Raw genomic sequence first — 21,750 nt, 5'->3', positions numbered from 1 at the left:
TGTCATAATTAGACTGTAATTTTTTTTTTTCGCAGAAAGACAATTTTCGTCTCAGAAGTTTTGGTGTAAATTTTTACGATGCACTCTTACACCCACTAGAGTTCGACACAATGAAAACTTTGTGATATCCATGTTTACAACCCAAACAGCTGTGTTGCCCAAACCTCAAAGATACCCGAAAATCCATAAAAAGTTTTTTTAAGGTCAAAAAATAAGATGGAGCAACAGAAAGAAAAATGTTTCAAAACCAACAATCACGTTCGATACATTACTACAAACATTCTTAGAATATTTAAATTTGTTGATACTTTTCGTTTAAATTAATTTACTTTGATAATAAATCTGTGAACAGAAAAATGGTAGTTGACATCCATCCATTTTTACCACGAAATTTAGCCTCAGGTCCCTCGTTTTCTCAATGAAAATTAATAGTTGGCAAAATTTTAGTTTCTACAATTAATTTTTATTAGAATTTTCGTGACTGAATTTCATATTGAAATCCGGAATTTAGTTCATATGATAATGTGAATTAGCGAAATTCATAATGTCGAATTATAACTGGATATTCTGTAAAAAAATCTCGAAAAAAAATCTGTAAATAAAAGTTTATATTTGAACGATGCCTATGTAACTATGACAACACAGAATTTTACATTTAATCAGCTTTATTGAATTTATTTGCACCCATCTTAGTTAGTTTTTCTCAGATAAATTTTATTTTACAGTCTTTAATTCTGTAATCTAAATAAAATTATCTATCTTCTGTTATTTATATATGTAATTTTTTGTTCATAAGATTACTGACTAGTACTAGTACTGACTACTATTGAGACTGACTCTTAAGATTACGGACTAGTTTCATGTAATGTCATCGATTTATCAATATTATATTGACTATTAACCCCTTGGGGACGGGTGATTCAGAAAAGCATTCGTACAAAATCAGGATCAGGACGTAATTAAATAAAAAACGGTAACTTAAATGTAGTCGTTTCTAATTTGACAGACTTACTTTGCTTTTACTTTAATTATTGTTAGTTTAATCATATATATATAATCTATGTTAATTCAAAGTATAACTAAATAGTTTTATTTTGAACAAAGTAATGGTGAATTAAATAAATCAAACAATTATAACTCCGCCACAAATAAACTGTTAAAGAATTACTTTGATTACCAGTTTTATCTTTTTACCCTGGTTGATACGGTTTTATGCTGGCACGTATTTGTGACAGTCAGCGCGAAAGGGTTAATAATCAAATTGATCATGTAAAAAAAATAATTTACAAATTCCTGTTTGCAAACAACATAAAAGCAAACAACAAAAAGCAAACAACATAATTATTCAAATCGCCAATTTTTTGGAAAAATTTTATATGTAACCACCTTATTGTTTGCATGATTCGATTCCCTATACGATAAATTAATTCAATTCAATTAAATAAACTAGCCATGTAACTTGGTTTTAAGTAAATTTTAAGACTGCAATAAGTCATTATAAACTATCATGTTATATGAAGAAAAAAAATCATAAGAATAACGTGTTGATTTTAAATGCGATTTTCTTCATTTGCAGATGGCGGAGAATCTCGAAAGAAATAGCGCCGAACAAAGAGAACGACAAGCTCTGATTGAAAGGCAACAGCAGCAACTCTTTCATCAAGAACAGCAAATACACGAACTTGAGGTAACTAAATACCATAAACGTTTCGGCCTAAAATTTTCAATGACGGATTGCAGATTTTAGGCTTACCTTAAACATTTTAAATCAATTAATTGATCTAGAGATTTATCGTCAGGTAAATACGGTATCCTGAGGTACCCTAGTAACCTTTCCAGTACTTATTTGAAAACTAATTGTCGCAATTTTTTTCCTTTTGAGTTTGACGCAGTATAGCCGCATTCGGCCTTTACTTCCTAGAAGGGAGAAGGTCTCAACACGGGTTATCATAAACAATAAATTTGATTCTTTAGTGGTTCAAACGTAAGGTCATCTTCCATATAAACTCTCACTGCGCAGCTTTGTAGCCCGAATGTAATGACATCTTTCTTACTTTCTCCACTGCGCAATATATGTTTGTTGCGTCCCTAAGCAGTTAAAAAAAAAAAAAAAATGCTGTATATAACAGATATACATATATTTAACCAAAGCCGTAGAGTCTTAAAAGTTTGCTCGATTCTGTTCTTTTTTTTAATCTAATAAGTATTATTTAGACAAATATTTATAATTATATGACTCAAATTGGTATTATTACAATTATTTTAATTATAATTTATCACAAACTTAATATACATTTGAACGTTGTTGAGCCTTTGTTTAGTTGAACTTCTGAAAAAAAAGTGAGAATAATTTTGAAGCTATTGAAAAATTTATATTGATTGAGAAGTTATTAATAAGTTACTATTAATTCGATAATTTCAAAGACCAATTCATATTTAGCTGAGTTGCTAAGTTAATTAAGAAGCAATACAAATGAATACAATTCGTCATTTTTTATAGTTTTTTAGTTTATGGATATCCAATAAAAATGTTTTTGAATAAGATGACATTGTCTTATGGAAAATAATTCATGGTGTGGATATTTTTGAAGAATTTTCTTCTTGTGTGGAAATGCTTACATGTGTGGGAGTATGTGCCAGATATGGATATCACGTTGTTCTCGTGTTGCACGTATATTTTTTTTAAAATTTATATCTTCATTTATTGCGTTTTATAATTTAAATTAAAATATCATACATACTAAGCATACATACATACAAAAACATACATGCTAAAAATTGAATTGTATTAATTATTATTGGCATTTTTATATCATTAATATTTTTCTTCGATTCGTTAAAATTTTTTTTATTGAATATAATAAGGAGTCGAGGTCATAAGACTACTCAGAGTCGGAGTTGAAATATTCACCTACCGACTTCATAGCTTTAACCGAGAGCTACCGACTTTAACCGATAAACGGATATAACCGAGATGTACATTTCTGTATTATCTTTAAGAAAAATTTGAAATGAAATAATTTTCTGATCACTTAAACAATTTCGTCACAGTAATAAATTTCAAATTCTCTTATCAACAAAGAGTTTAATTAATATTAATTTTTTATAGCGTCAGATAAATGGTAATTCCATAAATAAGGGAATGATGGGATCTTATTTGCCTATGTTTGATGGCAGCCATTTGACTCTGAATCCACCTACAAGTAGTGCAGGCCCACTTAGGCCTCAACCTACCACTGCAATAAATAGGCGAACAGCGAATAATTCTCCTTCAGGGGTGAGTTGCATTTAAAACTTTCATACTTAAATTAATAATTATAATGAGAACACTTCTTATATTATTTTTTTTAAACCGTAGTTGAACATCGAACCTAATTTTGAGTTTACGTCTTCCAATGTCCAACTGCTTAGCCTTGGAATTTTGAACCCAATTCAGAAGACAAGGGAACTCCTGGATTAAGTATTGGGAGATATTTTTCCTTCGGGGAGGACTTTTTTATGGAATTAACCTGCATTTGCGTTACATGGAGAGAAAAACCTCCCATGATTAGCCTGACGGCAAGGGGGATCCGTCTACCATTGAGGATATTTAACGTCAGTTCTGTAGTCCGTGAATTCGTATCAAGCAGTCATGGCTAGTATTCGAACCTGGGTCTCCTCATTGGAAGGCGAGAGCTATATTTCTTAGTTCACCATGGCTCACACTTCATTTTTGAATATCGTCTCCCACTCATTACTTAGTTCATTGTTAATTTAGTAGGAGCCGTAGTGGTTCAGGGGTTCGAATCACAGCGATGACAGGTCGATACGAATTCCGCAACCGGCTTGCACGGACCACAGTGTCCTCAGTGGTAGACAGATCATTGGTTGGAGTCCCTTTGCCGTCAGGCTAACCATGGGAGATTTTCGTCTCCATGTAACGCAAATGCGGGTTAGTTCCATCAAAAAGTTCTCTACGAAGGCAAATTTCTCCCAAATTTTGATCTAGTTGTTCCCTTGACTTCTGGATTTGGTTCAAAATTACAAGGCTACGGAGTTGAACATTAGCAGTCATAAACCCCAAAAATTTGATCAGCTGTTCAAGGACGGTTATGAAATGAAATGATCGTTTGGTTATAGTTTTCCGAATTATTATTAAATTAACGCCACCGAATGAACAATAAGAAGACGCTATACCACGCGGGAAATGCTTCACGGCAAAATCTGTTTTAGTTACATTAGTTATTTAAAATTAAAATATTGGAAAAATGAGTTCAGGTAAACATAGAGTAAAGCATGAAGTTTCAAAAACTAAAAAATTCTTTTTTCGAAGTACCAAAAGGCAAACAAATAATAGCAGATTTACGCAGTGGAGAAGTGATCTTGCTATAATTTATTTGCATTTTAATATTTTGGAGGGAAAAAAATTTCAGCTTTTTGAAACTTTAATGGTTTATTTTGAGTTTAAATTTTAAATAACCAATGGAGAAGAAACAGAATTTCTCATGAAAAGTTTCTTCCGCTGTATAGAGTCCTTTTAAAGTACCAAAAGAAAGAGAAAGAAAATTTCAACTTAGAAAATGTTAATAGTTTTCAATAATTTAATTTTTGTATTTAATTCTGATGTTAGTATCACTTTTTATTGTAAATTTTTATGTTGAACAAGAATTATCTCTTCAATAATTTTTTTTTAAACTAATGAAATAGTTTTTTTATTTTAAGTTTTTATTTAACCCATTCAATAGACCTATTTGTTCGTGTAAACTGATAGTAAAATCAATAAATAACCAGTACATTTTTTTTTTAAATTTATGAACTTTTAAAACTTTTTCTACATTACTTAAGTACTCTGAAATCGGAAATATTCTCTTACGCATTTAATCAAGTTAATTAAATCCATAATTAAATAAAAATAATTTCTTTGAAGCTATCTTTTATAAGAATTATATTAATGTGAAATAATGCAATAGATTATCATTCTACATATGTAATGATTTAATTTGTCTCTAACTTTAAATATAAACATTTCATTTATATTTAAAGTAAGAGACAAATTAAATATAAACATTTAATTTGTCTCTTACATTTTAATATAATTAAAATAAACATTAATAATAGACATTTAAATTAGTCTTTTACTTTAAATATAAACATTATCATAGTTTAACACTTTTGTTTTGAAAAAAAAAAAATATTTTTAATGGAGCTAATAAAACTTAGAAAGCGTACTTTTACACTTCTTATAATCTTAAATAACAATTGTCTTTCTTCATGAATATTAAAATACCCCTGAAGCAATTGAATCACACGAATGTTTTACGGAAAAAATATAGCTTGCCATTTGATTTCGCAGACCGAAGTACAAAAAGAATCTTTGAAACAAAGATTCATCGCATCGTTGCCATAACGGGAATACAAAAACTTCGCCAAAACTCAGCCTTAAATGATTTTTAGTGCGAAAACAAAAGATGGCTTTTGGACCCATAATGGGCAAAGGGAAACTCGCAAATGGCGAAAATTATGACTGTGTCGGCTGTTTGTGGTCGGGGTGTTATTTAATTGGCCTCAAAGGCCCCTGATATTAATGAGGCAGGGGTTTATGGCGGAGTGCTGCTTATTGTTCGTTGGCGATTAAAATTTCATGTTTGGACTGCTAATAATCGTCATTCACTCGCTGTTCTATGGTGTAAATATTTGATGTTCGGTCGGCTACAATTCTTCACTTAGCTTCTTAATTCGACATCAATGACTAAAACCAGAGGTTGTAGTGATTCACTTTTAGTACTTGATGCCGCAAGCTAGCAATTTTGGTCTTAATAAAGGCCCTTGCTTCTGTTTTCAAAATTTGCAGCGTCGTTCTTACTCGTCTGATACATTTAACAATTATTTTTCTTGCTGTCTTAAGACTAAGTTTGTAGATGCCGTCTCATAACGTTTGTTAAAGTTTTCTTTTATGAAACAATTTAAATTGCAGGTTATAGTATTATTAGAGTAACATAGAATATATTACGTGAATATATATAAAAAGGAAGTATGGTTTAAAAATAAATGCTTTCGGATTTCAGCGTAGAATTTTAGAACAATTATCTCCTGATCTTTCAGTTTTTCGTCCAATATATTTAGCAATTATTTTTCTTGCTGTCTTAAGACTAAGTTTGTAGATGCCGTCTCATAACGTTTGTTAAAGTTTTCTTTTATGAAACAATTTAAATTGCAGGTTATAGTATTATTAGAGTAACATAGAATATATTACGTGAATATATATAAAAAGGAAGTATGGTTTAAAAATAAATGCTTTCGGATTTCAGCGTAGAATTTTAGAACAATTATCTCCTGATCTTTCAGTTTTTCGTCCAATATATTTAGCAATTATTTTTCTTGCTGTCTTAAGACTAAGTTTGTAGATGCCGTCTCATAACGTTTGTTAAAGTTTTCTTTTATGAAACAATTTAAATTGCAGGTTATAGTATTATTAGAGTAACATAGAATATATTACGTGAATATATATATTAAGGAAGTATGGTTTAAAAATAAATGCTTTCGGATTTCAGCGTAGAATTTTAGAACAATTATCTCCTGATCTTTCAGTTTTTCGTCCAATATATTTAGCAATTATTTTTCTTGCTGTCTTAAGACTAAGTTTGTAGATGCCATCTCATAACGTTTGTTAAAGTTTTCTTTTGTGAAACAATTTAAACTGCAGATTATTAGAGTAGCATAGAATATATTACGTAAATATATATATTAAGGAATTATGGAATAAAAATAAATGCTTTCGGATTTTAGCTTAGAATTTTAGAACAATTATCTCCTGATCTTTCAGTTTTTCGTCCAATATATTTAACAATTATTTTTCTTGCTGTCTTAAGACTAAGTTTGTAGATGATTTGAAATTGAGAATTATAGATTGACATCTTCTAGATTGAAAAATCTCGCCTAATTGGCGATTTTTTAAAAAAGTTTTATTAACTTTTAAAATAATTTAGCTATTTGTCCATTTTAAAGCTCAGATAATTCTTTAAGGCGACATGGTAAATATAGTTTAACTGATAGAAATAGAAAAGAGTAATATTCCTTCCATCATTCTTAGATCAAATCGCTTATTCCAAAAGTCGAGTAAATGTCACAAACTTTAAATTTATGTCTCTGAGTGTTGAAAGATGCCTAACACTTTTCCAAGAAACTGAATAAACAATCCGTGTGACATTTTAAAGGCAGAATAGATCCCATCCCCAAACCTTAGATAAAATTGTTCCCAGGGTAGTATAATTGTATTTCCTGTAACCCACTGCTGTAAGATGACACGACACAAGGGCAGCCCAAGGGGTTTAACTGTCCCCCAATGACCAATAAATTTTTTACTCCTTTCTTCTTTCGTCCAATGTTTTTGTTCCTGCAGCTGCACCAATAGTGTTTCATGGCTGATCACATGCATGCAAATTCAGATCAGTTGTTTCATGTTCAGTTCCTTTCTACATCAGCATGGAAGAATAGCCGTTTCTCTTATTACTCCCTCTTTTCACTAGTTTTATAACTTTTTTTAGTTGTTAGAACTTTTTTGCGTATAAAAATGCTTTTGAGTCCGCAGTCATTATTTTATGTAAGTATATTTTGCTTAAAATTTTAACTAATAAGTATGAAAAAATACTTGATCTTGCTTACATTTTCTTGAGCTTTGTATTTTTATTTAATTTTGTACTTTCTGTACGTCGCGGAAGAATTTCTAATTTACTTCCAAATTGTTGTAATTATAATAAATATGCGTATGGTTATTTATATTCATTAAATTAGTTGTTGATATCAAAACAATTTGAGTGATATAAATATTAAAAAGAATTTTCGCAGCTGTATACGTTGCATTGGATTGAGTGAGCAAATGTCCCATGCCGCTCTTATGGTCAATTAAGGGTTAAAATTATTGATATGCATTGAACCAGGATTAATAATGTTTTGTTAGATGTTTTGCTTAATGATTGTTAGAAAAAATGTTTTGCTAGAACTAAAAGATTGGGTTTTATATTGTAAACACTTCCAAACAGTATAAGGGAGTAATTTTAATTTAAATCATTGTTATTTATGAGCAAATAATTATCAAATACATAAAATCAGAAGGGAAAAAAAGACGTAAAATCGAAAAGTAGAAAAGAAAGAGAAATGTTACTACCTCAGATAACTCACGTTAACAATAATATCTAGTGGATCTTAAGATTTTAATTAACTTCTTATCAAGATTAAAACAAATTTAAACCACATTTGAGGCTCAATATTATTGTGCAATATGGACTAATATTTTTAATAGTATAATACTATTTATAACTTTCACTTTCTTAATACCGTTATTTTAATAAACGTTTTAAAGTACTCAAGAATCATGCCACTATTTATGAAAGGATAAATTTGCTAATTTTTAGTAATAATATTTTATATTAAATGAAGGAATTAACATTAAAAATTACATATATAATTAATTCAGTTTCCCGATATGTTACTTAAAAAAAATATTGAGATCTTACACGATTCCGAATTGTTGATCGTTGGTTTTTATGAAACAAAATATAAAGATTATGTACATTACGAATTTTTTTTTTTCAATTTTTTGATAATAAGATATTACTACAAGGTCAGCATAAACAACTCATAAAAGAAGAGATCTGTGAGGAAGGCGTAGGTGTCTAATATATCTTCACATTAATTATATGATTTATTTTATGATTTATGTAATGCTAATATTGCCAACATAAGTAGCAAACTCATAGGAATCGGAAGATTTATGTTACTTTTTTTGTGTTCTTTATATTTGTTGAATTACGTGTTGCAGCAATATTTTTCTAAAAGATAGATGGGATTATTATTTTTATTCTAATTGAAATCCGTGCTCTTTCGTTTATATTTCGATGTTATTTTTTTCCGTGGATTTAAAATCCTAACTAATGAATAGATTGCCTAAGGAATTAAAACTACTGGATAGTCAATGCATATAAAATAACATATAAATCAACGAATTGCACAGATAATTTTAAATGTCGTAGATAGCATGTAGAACTTAATTTGATGAATAGTTTCATTTATCAAATGAGGCTTTATTAATTTTTAAAACAAAGCATTGAGCTTTTTTTTTATATCAAGTGCATCTAAATTTTAATTTAAAATATGCATATTACTTTTTCCAATACATTTACAGATTGGTAATCATAATCTGTTTCCTTTGCATCCTATAATAAAGTACATTCACGATTATCCATCTAGTCGAAAGACGCGATTTCGATTTCACAAGTAATCCACAAAATTATATGAAATGTCAAAATATCAGAAATATCAAAACAAAGCATTGAGCTTTTTTTGATATCAAGTGCAACTAATTTTCAATTTAAAATATGCATATTACTTTTTCCAATACATTTACAGATTGGTAATCATAATCTATTTTCTTTGCATCCTGTAATAAAGTACAGTCACGATTATCCGTGTAGTCGAAAGACACGATTTCGATTTCACAAGTAATCCTCAAAATTGTCTGAAATGTGTTTATCGTGTTAAAATACCATTTCTTAATTTATAGAAAAATATACATATTACTTATGCATAACATTTAATATAACTAACATAAAATATTCATTTGGGACTTCGCAATACAGTAAAAAACTCACCTTCCTCGTAATACAGTAAACTCACGGTAATTCAAGGTATTTAATTGTTTTTGAAAAACAATTTATCAATGCAAAGTAAAAAGTTGATTAATTAATTAAAATATTCAGGAAAACAATGAAAATGTTGAGGGTTGCCCTGTTAAAATATCGTTGAACAAAATCGAACAATATAATGACTCTAACAAAATTTCAAATGAACAAAATACTGATTGTATTAAAAGTTAATTACTCTTGCATTTTTTGTATATGTAAAATGCTGTTGAATAAAATCACGAATAAGTCAAGAGCAGATAAGACAATCGAGATTTAGCTGCATCATAATGAAACAATTAACAACAATATTTTTGATAATGCTTAAAAATCACACAAGAAATGGATGATCCAATTGCAGACGATAATTGCACATACTTATAATTCACCTCCTTGGTGATGTGATTTCAATTCGTGGAATTAAAATATTCTATTTCCGTAGTAATTAAGAACAATCCAATCGAATCATCGCCAGGAGTGGCCAAACGCTTTATTGCGAAACGCAGCAACCCCACTTCAGCTTCAATGACTCTACTGAGAGATTCTCAATCGAATTTTCTATAGGTTGTAAGCTGTAACTACGACCGCCATTCATCTTCATTTAGTGTTCACTTTCAGAGAACAAGAGCACTCTTTGCCTCTTTACATACATTTTGCATATTTTAGCAAGAAAGCCAGTTTAGCTGCCGCAACTCAAGATTATTAGCTTCACTCAGGAAGTAATGTAGTTAACATTTTATGAGCTAAGAAGGCAGAACGACCCAACTATAAGGTGGCATTCCCTTGGTGTCTTTGCCTTTAAAAAAGTTCTTAAGTACTTTAAAAATGAATTAAATTTTATTTTGTTATGCTTTAATCTTCGAAACTTAGAACTGTTGTTCATGAAATTCGCTTTGTGTTAATTTGAATTCGTTAAGCATTTATATGCATTCATAGTGCATTGATAATATCTATACTTAGAATTATTGTTTGAAAGAAACTTAAGTTTTACTGACATAATTATAAACATTGCGCCGTATAAACTTCTAACTATTTCATTGTTGAAATTATCATAAATATTAAATTATAAAAATTGTGCAAAATGTCACCAAGAAGAAGATATACAGTTTTTTTAAAAATGAAAAGCTGTGGTAATTTGTTTATTAATATTTAAAAAGTGCATAAAGGTGGTTATTTTCGATTTTCGTTCTTTAAAAGCCCTTTAAGGTGCTTTTTTCTTTGGGTGTTTTTAAAAAGTGCTTAATTTTCCCTTTTTCAAAATTACATTTTTTCTTTACCTTGTTGATTTTCGCTACGAATCATGCAAAAAGACACAGTTCCAATTGTTCTTATTCAACGTTTTCACGATTAAATCAACCCCAATCTATTTCAGCGTATTGTCAGTCGTTAGCGTATGAAAACGCCATTCGTTTTTTCATGATTTAAAATTTTATGAATTTTGACAATTGTCAAAAACAAAGCCAAAAGTTTTTTTTTTTTTTTTTTTTGTCATGACAGTTAAAACAAATAAAACCGTCAATTATCCAAAACTTTCCAACCCTGCCTAATTATGATTTTAAAGTGCTTAAAAATATTTTTTGAGTTCTTGAAAAGTGCTTATTTTTTGTTGAATAATGCCTACGCATCCTGATCAAACATTATTAATAAATTTTAATGATTTTCATCTAGGTGAAAGAAAAAAAATCTTGCCAAATTAAGATTTGGCAATTTTTTACACCAAACTGTTCCTCAGTATTATTTCCATATAATACTTAGCAAGTTTTAAAATTTTTCTCTAGATAACATAATGCATAGAAACACGTTATCTCGAAATAGTAGGGTTTTATACTAAAATTATAATTATAGTTGTCCGCCTTAAGAAGTTGAAATTGTGGTTTATCACTATATAACCCAAGTGTGTTACCTTATGTGTAATTGCTATATATTTTTCTTTATAGCTATCTCTGACACAACCTTGGGCGTCTCCTATAGCTCCACCCATTGCCAGTCCAAGTCCCAGCATCAGCAGCTCCGATGCTGATCTTGACAGCGAAGCTCCTCTTAACCTTTCGAAACCGAAAATTTCAAGGAGCTCATCTAAACGTGCTCAAAAGTAAGAATTTTAAGTTATGCTTCTTTAATTCGAAACTTTACAAAAAGATGTTGTGGTCTAAGATACTATAAAAATATTTAACATAAAGTAATTTGAAAATTAAAAAATATGTTCTAAACTTAAACTGCATTAACTTTCTACAATTATTTAATTATAATTGATTTCTTTTATAAAGAAGGGAAAAAATTTGGTTATTAAAAGGAAAGAAATTTAATTCTTTGACTTAGTCATTAGAGATTTTATACTAATAAAATTGATACTTACTTACTTCAATGAATTCTTATATACTTTATATGTAACTATAATACAATGCCCTTTTTTACATGTTAAAACAATATTTTTTCAAACTTTGAACTATTAAGAAATCAATTTGTAAATGAAGTAAGTACACGACCCAATTCAATTCATTTGTGTGAACTGAAAAATTTTTTTGAGTTTGTTTGCTAGATTCGAATAGTATTTCTTTCAAGCTTTATTTTTGCTTAACTATTTTCTATAATCTCCATGAAAAAAATATTTTAAAAAAAAAATTAAAAAAATTTTCAGCGGAGTCAAATCGTAGTGCTGCCACCTGGAATACCAAACTGTAACTACTTTTTTTAAAAACGTGTAAAATTATAATGTGTGCGTGCAATTTATTGTGTAAATAATGTTTGATTATTATTTAAAAAAATTAAAAATTTATGGATTTATTTTTAAATACTATACAAACTTGTAAAGATTTATTATTTTGTGGCTGAATATAATGTAACAGTTTTCTTCTGCATACGATGTTAGAATGAAATTTAAATTAGAGTGGTGCCATCTATTGTCGCAACAACTAGTTAAATGAGCCAGACCAATAAATAGTAGATACACTTTTTTTTTTTTTTTTTTTAGGAAATGAAATTCTGTTACATTTTTTTTTTTTTTTGCTTTTAATCTGTATCTTTTTTTTAATTTACTAAATTGATTAATTTCTTTACGTTCAAGGAGTCCTCAAGAATACAGAACTCAAGATAACAGTGGTCAAATGTCTCCCAACACCTTGCAGCAACACCAGAGAAATCAAAACATGCTGGCTGAAATGGCAGCAATGGCACATGTTTTAAGAGGTCCTCCCCCTATGCAGGTAATGATGAATTTTAAATGCAACTCATTTTAAAATATGTTATACACACATTAAAAAATTTTGTATTTAAAATTATTTCCCATTTGCATAATTGAAAGAAAATTCGTCGTTTAAGAAAATTTAGTTTCATTTGTAGTTATTCTAATATATAGAAGTTATTACTTTAAAAAAATAGATTTTTGAGACATTTTTGTTCAACAGTTAAGGTATCTGACTAGTTTTAACAACTTTTTTTTAAGTACAATAAAATTTTAAGAAACTAGTTTATATGTTTTATTATGTGTAAAAACTAATAAAACTAACAAAAAATATTATTAATTTATTCTTTTTTTATTTAAATATCCATTTTTAGGAAAAAATAAAGACATTTTTTTGCATATACGCTACACACTAAAAAAAATAAAATTATATCACCCAGAACCTTGCCATTTCCTTTGAGGATTTTATTTAAAAGGCTATCAACTATGTTTTGAACTATTATGTAAAAAGCAAGTGCTTACACTGAGTTAGGAATCAATAAAGTTAAAAAAAACAACAAAAACAGCACTTGTCTTAGCGTAAGAACAGGCATCAAAAAGGTGCGTGTATCTTTTCTCTTAGTCTAGGTCAAAAACTGTATGTTATAATTATAAATACTCATAAAAAATTGTAGACAATTATTTTAAAAACAACATGAGATATTGTGTTTAAGATGGTGTAAAATGAGGAAAACCTTATTTTGAGATAAATGCATTTAAGGTTTTAAAATCACTAGTGAATGCACCGTTATCACCTTGCACAAAAACTGCTTTATTTTAATTTTTGAAAAAAAAAACTTAATTATTAAATGAATTCATATTCGTCAATATATACACACATATATATATATTCTGGCTTATTTATGTTATGAATGTATTGTACATACTTTGTTAAATCATTTCATTTGTGAATTCTTGTTAAGTTTTATTTGCTTGAGAGCTAAGAAAATGTGCAATACCCTATGACATAACATAATGTGAATTTAAATTATCTTTTTAGATGACTCCTGCTGCTTACATGCCTGGAGCTTATCCTGCAATGCCACTTCATTTACGACCCCCTACTGTGATGGCTCATCAAGGTAGAAATAATATTTCTATTCTTTAATAACTTTTTTACCTCATAAATTTAATTGTTCTATTCGAATAAAAAAAGTTACACCCAGAATAATTTAACAAATAACTCACTAAAGCATTTTTATATAATTAAATTTTTAAAAAAATTATGCTCGTTGTAGATAGCATCTAAGTCTGTATTTGTAACTTTAGGCAATATTCTTAACAATTATTTGTATACAATAAGAAAAAAAAAGTAGTTTTAGGAAAAAAACGTTTTGAAATCATGTTTTTTTTTTTAATATTACTAATATATATAATAACTGTAAAGTCAATTCTTACAAGCCTTTTGTAACAAAGAAAATTATTGTAATGTACAACAAATAAAATATTGTGCATTTTACATATCTTCAAGATATATTACGTTATATTCAGGGATATAATACTATATATTCTGGGTTACGAGTAAATTTTCAACCCCTAAAATTTTACGCAAATTCATGGATTGACTTAGACTAGGAATAAAGTCGTACATTTGTTGATCGTGAAATATTGATGCATTACCCAATGAGGTAGATAAGAATAACTCTGTATCAATTTACCCTTTTAAAAAACTATTTTTAATGTCTGTTTTAAGCAATTAACTTGGCATTTTTACCAATTGTATTCTCATCACATATAAAGGGTTTTTTAGAAACAATATTTTAAATTTCATTCAGAAAAAAATTAAGAAAATTTTATTTATTCATTCAAAAGTATTAAAAATAAATTAAAACATACCATAGAGCTACAAATTTAAAGATTGCAGAACATCATATGTGTCAGATTCAACAATGTTAGCAGTGTCATCATACAGATCCTGCTCAACAATGGATTCTACTTCATCCTCATCTGCCGAGTTCAATAAAAAAAATTGTCTTCAACCCTGTTTAACGAATTAAATTCTACATTTTGTCATGCATCTAGTATCATTTGAAATGCAACGTCTACGGGAATAATAATAGACCTATCAACAGTAGTTGACTTACACAACCATCAAACAACAAAATTTGCTATCTCCTTATTAAAAATAACGGTAGAGATAGACTTATGCAAGGGGGTACATGGTAATTACTTAAATAACTTCTTGTTATTTAAAAGTTTTGAGCTAAAAGATGACAAGCCCAATAAAAGGTAGGGCATAACAAGCAAAGGATTTTTCACAATAATATACATAATTAAGTTGATAGATATCTGTAGTTCTAAATGATATTATTACTGCATATCAAAGTTTAGTTCCTTTAATTTGCATTGACAATAACAAGCTATTTCCATTTTCTGAACAGATAAAGTAAAAGATGCTATGTCTCCTCCAATTCCAAGTAGTCATCTTCCCCAACATGGGGGACCGTTTCAAAGTTTCAATCTGCATATGTACCTATCACAATTAAATTCACATGAACCTTGTGATATACCATCCCCTGTCATGGACCAGGGAGACAAGAAACATGATTCTCATCTTGGAACTTCTCCAAGTAAGCACTTCATTTCTTTTTTTTAATTTAATAATTTAAACAGTCTGAGAGCTTAATGAGAAACAAATAACTTTTCAATAAGTTTTAAAGTAGCAGCTTTAGAATGTACATCAAAAAGTAATTATAAAATATTTTCTCAATGCGACTACTAAATTCTTTAAATATGTAAATAACTTATGACCAGTAGATTGTTTACAAAATATCTGTGGATCTGAAATTCTTCTTATAATTGGTTTTCTCTTAATTAATTTATACTCAATTTAAATTTATAAATTTAATGAATGTGTTTTAGATTATAGCATTACATTAACCCAGTTATTTCAGTTTGACTTAAATTAATACTAAATTTATTATTCTAATAAGTGAATTTTAATTGCGAATAAAATTTGTAGGTATAGCTACTATTCATACAAATTGAACCAGTTAGAACTTCATTATATTGTTTTTAAATTTTTGCTTTTATTCTTGAAGTAACTAGAGTTAATAGAAAAAAATTTTATTAATTATTTTTTTAATTTAGTTTTAATTCAAATTTATAGTAATATGCAGCTAATATACTTAATAGATTTTGCATATTTAATTATTTATAACGAAGATATGGATAAATTTTGCATGTTATTTGAATCAAAATATTATGGAATAATAAAATAGATAGTAAATCAATGAATATGAAAAATAATAAGTAATAAATATAAAAGTGATTACAATTCTAATGTGCGCAATTGAATTTCATAGATAAACTTGTTGGAGCAAAAATCATTCGCCAAACAAAGAAAGATGGAGAGCCAAAAAATCATATCAAAAGACCAATGAATGCCTTCATGGTATGGGCTAAAGATGAACGGCGAAAAATACTTAAAGCTTGTCCAGACATGCACAACTCAAATATATCGAAAATCCTGGGTGAGTTCTTGTATTTATTTTTAAATTTCTCTTGCAAAGGTGATTTTCTTACTATTTGGGCTAAGTAATTAGTTCCGTGATTTTAACGAATTTCAGTATATTTTTTAAAAATAGTATTAAATTGACAGAAATGAAAAAAATATCATGACCTAAAAAACTTTTGATTATTTTGGACAGGATAATTTCCTCTTGAACTATAAATAACATACACTTATCTGCTCACCTTTTCTCATATTCTGGCAATTTTTAGGAAAGTATAAATCCTATAACTTTCTTTTTAACTGATAATAAGTCATTTATTTAAATTGAGCCAATCATTTTTTTAACTGAATTATTCAGTGCACTGAAAATAATTCTATTGAGTAGACATTTATCTCTAGATTACTATTCACCATTATTCAAGGCGCTCATTTTCAGATTCTATTTCTGAATACTCTGAAAACAATAAAAACAATTTCTGAATACTCTGAAAACAATTGCCAAAAATCAGGAAATTTTGAATCGTGTAAAACGAATGGCGTTTTCATATGCTACGGACTGACAGTACACCGAAATAGATTGGGGTTGAATTAATTGTGAAAAAGTTGAATAGAACAGTGTGAACTGTGTCTTTTTGCATAATTCGTAATGAAAATCAACATGGTAAAGGAAAAATCTCATTTTGAAAAAGGGAAAATTAAGCACTTTTTAAAAACACCCAAAGAAAAAAGCACCTTAAAGGGCTTTTAAAAAACAAAAATCGAAGATAAGCACTTTTTAAAAACGCTATGCACCCTGATTGTATACATTTTTATAAGCTCAGTAATTAATGGTATTCTATCGAAGTACAAGAATAATGTAATGAATTGTTTTTCTTAGGCGCTCGTTGGAAGGCTATGTCTAATGGAGAAAAGCAACCTTATTATGAAGAGCAATCCCGCCTCAGTAAACTTCACATGGAGAAACACCCCGATTACAGATACAGACCAAGACCTAAACGTACTTGCATAGTCGATGGAAAGAAACTTAGAATCTCAGAATACAAACAGATGATGAAGTCAAGGCGGCAAGAGATGCGCACTCTATGGTAAGAAATCTCAAATGCAAATAGATTATCAACATGAAAAAGAAAGAAAAACAGATTTTAGTTACAAAATTACATAATGTCTATAATATATATTTTTGACCTTGTGGGCACAAGGCTTGTGCCAACAACTTTAGTATTTTGACTTACATCATGTGGCACAAGTTCTTGATCACACAAAAAAAGAGGTTTTTAAATTGAATCTTCAGGGATCTTATCTCCAGAGATATTTCTCCAATTAAAATTAATGTTAGAATGTTTATGTAGAAAGTTAGTAGTTAAATGCTCATGCCAGATGGCACGCTTATCAAGATAAGAAAACTTTGTGGAAGGATTTATACTAAGTGAATTTTGTAGTCAGTTACATACAAATTTTTAACTATAAATAACACTATAAATATGTAGTTGATTAAATACAAATATTATATGTTCTAAAAACTTAATTTAAATTTACTGCTAAATGTTTATATATATATATTTTGAACTTATGAATAATTTTAAAGTGATTATACACTACACTACAATAATAAAAGAGACACTTAGAATTTCTGAAATTTTTTTAAATTTCTCATGAAACAATTATTATATAAGCAATATATATATATAGACAATATTACCTTAGAGATGTTTAGTTCATGCGATTTTTTATAAGATTTAATTATGAAAGAAAACTATTATTTTTGAACGCCCTATGCCAGAAAATCAATCTTGATTTTCTGGTACGATAGGGTATTAAAAAATATAAGTTTTCTTTCGGAATTCGTGGTATGTCTTCCAAACCTCTGAAAGCTTTAAATCTTATTGCAAAGTATAAAAAATCGCATGAAGTTATAAAGTAATCCTTTAAGTATTTCTTGAAAAATTTTTAAAAAATGTCAAACTCAAAGAAGCTGTTACCTGTTTATCATTTAACAGTAGTAAATTAAATATTTCAATAATAGAGAGAGCGAAAAATCCCTTTTGATAGAGAATTTGTTTTTCAGAGAACAGCAACTTTGAAGAAATAAAGTTGATTAAAAGATTTTAATAAACCAAGAAAAACTAGCTTAATTCTCTTGGCACCTATGAACTGCCAGAATTTAAAACCATTAGAATATTTGGGTTGAAACCTCCCAAACTTAAAGTAATTGAATAAATATTACAAAATAAAATTTTAAATACAATAAGTCAAAATAGAAAAACACTAAAAGCAGCATAAAACCAAAATTTGCTTTAGACTCAATTTAAATTAATATGAGAAAAATAAAATTGCTGACATGTGTATTTTTAATATTTCGTTAGATTTTTATTTCTCCCATATTAATTAAAACAATTCAATTGTAACTACATGCACAGTGATATTTAAATACTGATATTAAAAGAATATAAATTATTTTAAGATAGTGTTTTTTATAGCTTTTGTATGCAGTTCTTATTAATAACTTACTATCCTTTTTAGGTATCGTGATGGACTTGGAGTTATGGATCCACCCACAATGGTATCTCCAGGATCTTCTTTATTGCCTATGTCTAACGTTTCTGGAGGCTCCAATGAAATGGTCAATCCATTGGGCATGAGACTCTCTCCCACTAATGGTAGTCTCGAAAACCATGTCTTGTCTCCAGGCCATTTATCACCAGACAGAACGTCACCTTCTACCTCAACGTCTCTACAGAGAATGAAAAACGAAGACCATAGCAATACAATGTCCATGGAAACTTCATCTTGAGAAAAAACTTTTATTTTAACTTCATAGTGGAGAGAATATTACTGGGCGATTCTCCCTATTATTTGAATTCCCATCATTAAGATTCCATTTGCAGAGCTTTCAGTAGTCAGTGAATCTTTGTAAGGTTCAAACTGTTTATATTAGATCAGTCATTGGCTTCAGTCTGGACTTGTTGCATCCACAGTGTTTAATGTTGATGCAGTTTTCAGTGCATTTATTTGTTAAAAAAGATCCAGTAAATTTTACCCTGTACAGTGTTTATTTGTTGAAAATTCCACTTAATGGGAGTCATTGTTGAGAGAAGAATAAATAATTTTCTTCAGATTACTTGAAGCAGAGTAGTCTGTATTAATTTCTTTTCTCCGTGTTAGTCAATTGTTACATTTTAACACTAGGCAATCAAAATGAAAGAATATATCATAAAACTCAATATGCAATATTGAACTTATTTCTTTGCATTTATTTATTTCATTAAAACGTGATATTTAAAAATATGCTTGCTGTATTTATATTACTTATTTTGTTCCTTAAAAAAGAAATATTTTTTTTTATGTTCAAATTTTAAAGCATTTAGACTCGCTCTGGAAATAGTTAGTATAAATAATGCATTCTGTAAGATATGTGTCTAATTATGAGTAAATATTTATTATTAATTTAAATCAAAACTTTAATCAAAATGTAGATTATAATGGAGAATATACTTAAATAATTTCTATACTGGAAATGTTTTTGTTGATTATATGGCTGGTAAATTATTTTAGTGTGTGAAAATTGCTTTAATGGAAAGTTGTATTGATTGGATAAAATAATTGGAGGAATAAGTGGCTAAATAAGGGTCATAGCATAAAAAATAATTGCTAGAAATAGGATTATTACAGATAGATGTGGGTGTTTTTTGTTCAATGACACAAGCAGCAGTGCTGCTATAGAATCTTTAGTAGGTAGTAGTGAAGGTGTTAAAGAACTTCTTCCTCCACTTACTCCTTCAATTAACAATACTCTCACATGGTCCTAAATTCCACATGCATTCTTTGATTTCACAAACTTTCATTTTAATCTTTCACAGTAAAAATCCAATTTTACTTCCATTATTTTATTATCTAGCTAAATCATTGCATTTGCTCTGTATTTACAAAATAATCATTGTTATCTTTTACACATTTTACAGAATAATTTTAGAATTTTGATTTGTTTTGAAGTACATAAAGAAAAAGGTTACACATTTAAAAATTACTGTTTGCATGCTTAAGTAATAATCTTGAAAAAAAATTTGATGAATTTTTGACATAGATTAGATTGAACACATTTTTTATTCTTATTTAATAGCTGTTACTTAGGTTTCAACTAAATTTAAAAAATTCTGTTATTTCATAAATATTTAGGTTTCGTTTTAAATCTGTTATTTTATGTAATATACTGATGTTGCAGTTAGATTTTATTTTTTAACTAAGTTTGCCAAACAGAACTATAAATATTTCCTCCTGTAAATTATTATACAAACTATGTACAGATATATTATTATTAATTTTGTAAAAAAAAAAAAGTTTTTGATGTTTTTTCTTTGTTTTATCGTGCAATCAAAAAGAGTGTTGGTGTGTTTAGAAAAGTGTACAGCATTTTTATTCATTGAAGTTATTCTGTGATGCTATACTGGATCTGTCAGTATCAACGTTTGTTTATAGACTGATGATGCTATAAAATATATATTTAATGTCACCCGATATTTCAAGCCATTTTACCCAGTCAAGTTACGAGAGAAGCTGCGTGCTATTTGATAACAACAACAAAGACATTTGTATATAGAATCTGCAAGTCACAAACGTCTCCCTCGCGTCGTACTTCTTAATTTTTCTCTCTCTGTTTGGCCAGTGTGAAAATTAATACCAAGGGCATTTTTTTTACTATCTGAGGGGAGAAACACATTGATAGAAGACACGCTTGCCAAAGGAGATTATTGAGGGCAGTTGTGACGGATGCAGACCTTATTTTGAATTTGATGTGCAAATATATCTGCTCAACGTGAAATACTTCTAGTCTGTGATTTAACCATCTTCTGCAGAGTACATTTCTTTGTTTTGTTTTGTAACAGTATTATCGGACGAAACAAAGGTGGTTTTAGTTTCATCTCTTAATTTGTAACTATGTGCTGTTTTTGTTGTTTGAAACTTAAATATTTAGAGTTCATCTGTAATTAAATGAAATAAACCACTTTTGTGAATATATTTCTTAGTGTTTTCTTTCCTTGTTCTTCACAAATTTTTTTTTTTTTAAAGTGTAAGTTATCAAACACATAATGCAAAAAAATGCATCTGGCTTTTTAATTAAAAATTCTTAAAAATATATTAATTATAATCAGAAGCATATTATTTTAAACTTGGGAGTAAAACTTAGTCCCTTGTTCTTTACAAGTGACCTATTGCTTCACGCACTTATATTGAATTTCCACATAAACAATCGAATAAATCTTGTGTATTGTGTGAATACAAATTGGAAAGTAACTATAAACTAAGATTCACAGATGATTTGTAAAGCAAATTATGATCTATAGTTAAGCACTGGAGACGAAAGTGTCTTCAAACATTTCATAGTTTTGTAGTTTCTGAAGCAGTGTAATATTTTTAATTGAGAT

General features: G+C 28.5%; 1 protein-coding gene across 8 annotated transcripts in view; it reads left to right on the top strand.

Moving 5' to 3' along the window:
* LOC107438641 (uncharacterized) overlaps positions 1 to 21,343 on the top strand; it is a 583,728-nt gene extending 562,385 nt beyond the window's left edge. For 6 of the 8 annotated variants that reach the window (XM_071182379.2, XM_071182380.2, XM_071182378.1 and 3 more), the window contains 9 exons: positions 1,577 to 1,687; positions 3,110 to 3,277; positions 11,594 to 11,748; positions 12,721 to 12,859; positions 13,877 to 13,958; positions 15,258 to 15,446; positions 16,182 to 16,349; positions 17,208 to 17,415; positions 18,851 to 21,343. In XM_071182379.2, coding sequence (XP_071038480.1) covers positions 1,577 to 1,687; positions 3,110 to 3,277; positions 11,594 to 11,748; positions 12,721 to 12,859; positions 13,877 to 13,958; positions 15,258 to 15,446; positions 16,182 to 16,349; positions 17,208 to 17,415; positions 18,851 to 19,121 — 1,491 coding nt within the window. In that variant the 3' untranslated portion in view covers positions 19,122 to 21,343. The remainder of the gene's footprint in view (positions 1 to 1,576; positions 1,688 to 3,109; positions 3,278 to 11,593; positions 11,749 to 12,720; positions 12,860 to 13,876; positions 13,959 to 15,257; positions 15,447 to 16,181; positions 16,350 to 17,207; positions 17,416 to 18,850) is intronic. The other 2 variants (XM_043048099.3, XM_087161243.1) reach the window with 2 other exon arrangements.
* Positions 21,344 to 21,750: the final 407 nt, after the last annotated feature.

Source organism: Parasteatoda tepidariorum, chromosome 4 (genome assembly GCF_982258835.1).
Source record: "Parasteatoda tepidariorum strain Cologne lab strain chromosome 4, Ptep-v5.0, whole genome shotgun sequence".
Taxonomy (NCBI): Eukaryota; Metazoa; Arthropoda; class Arachnida; order Araneae; family Theridiidae; genus Parasteatoda; species Parasteatoda tepidariorum.
This window is presented reverse-complemented; position numbering and strand designations above follow the sequence as displayed.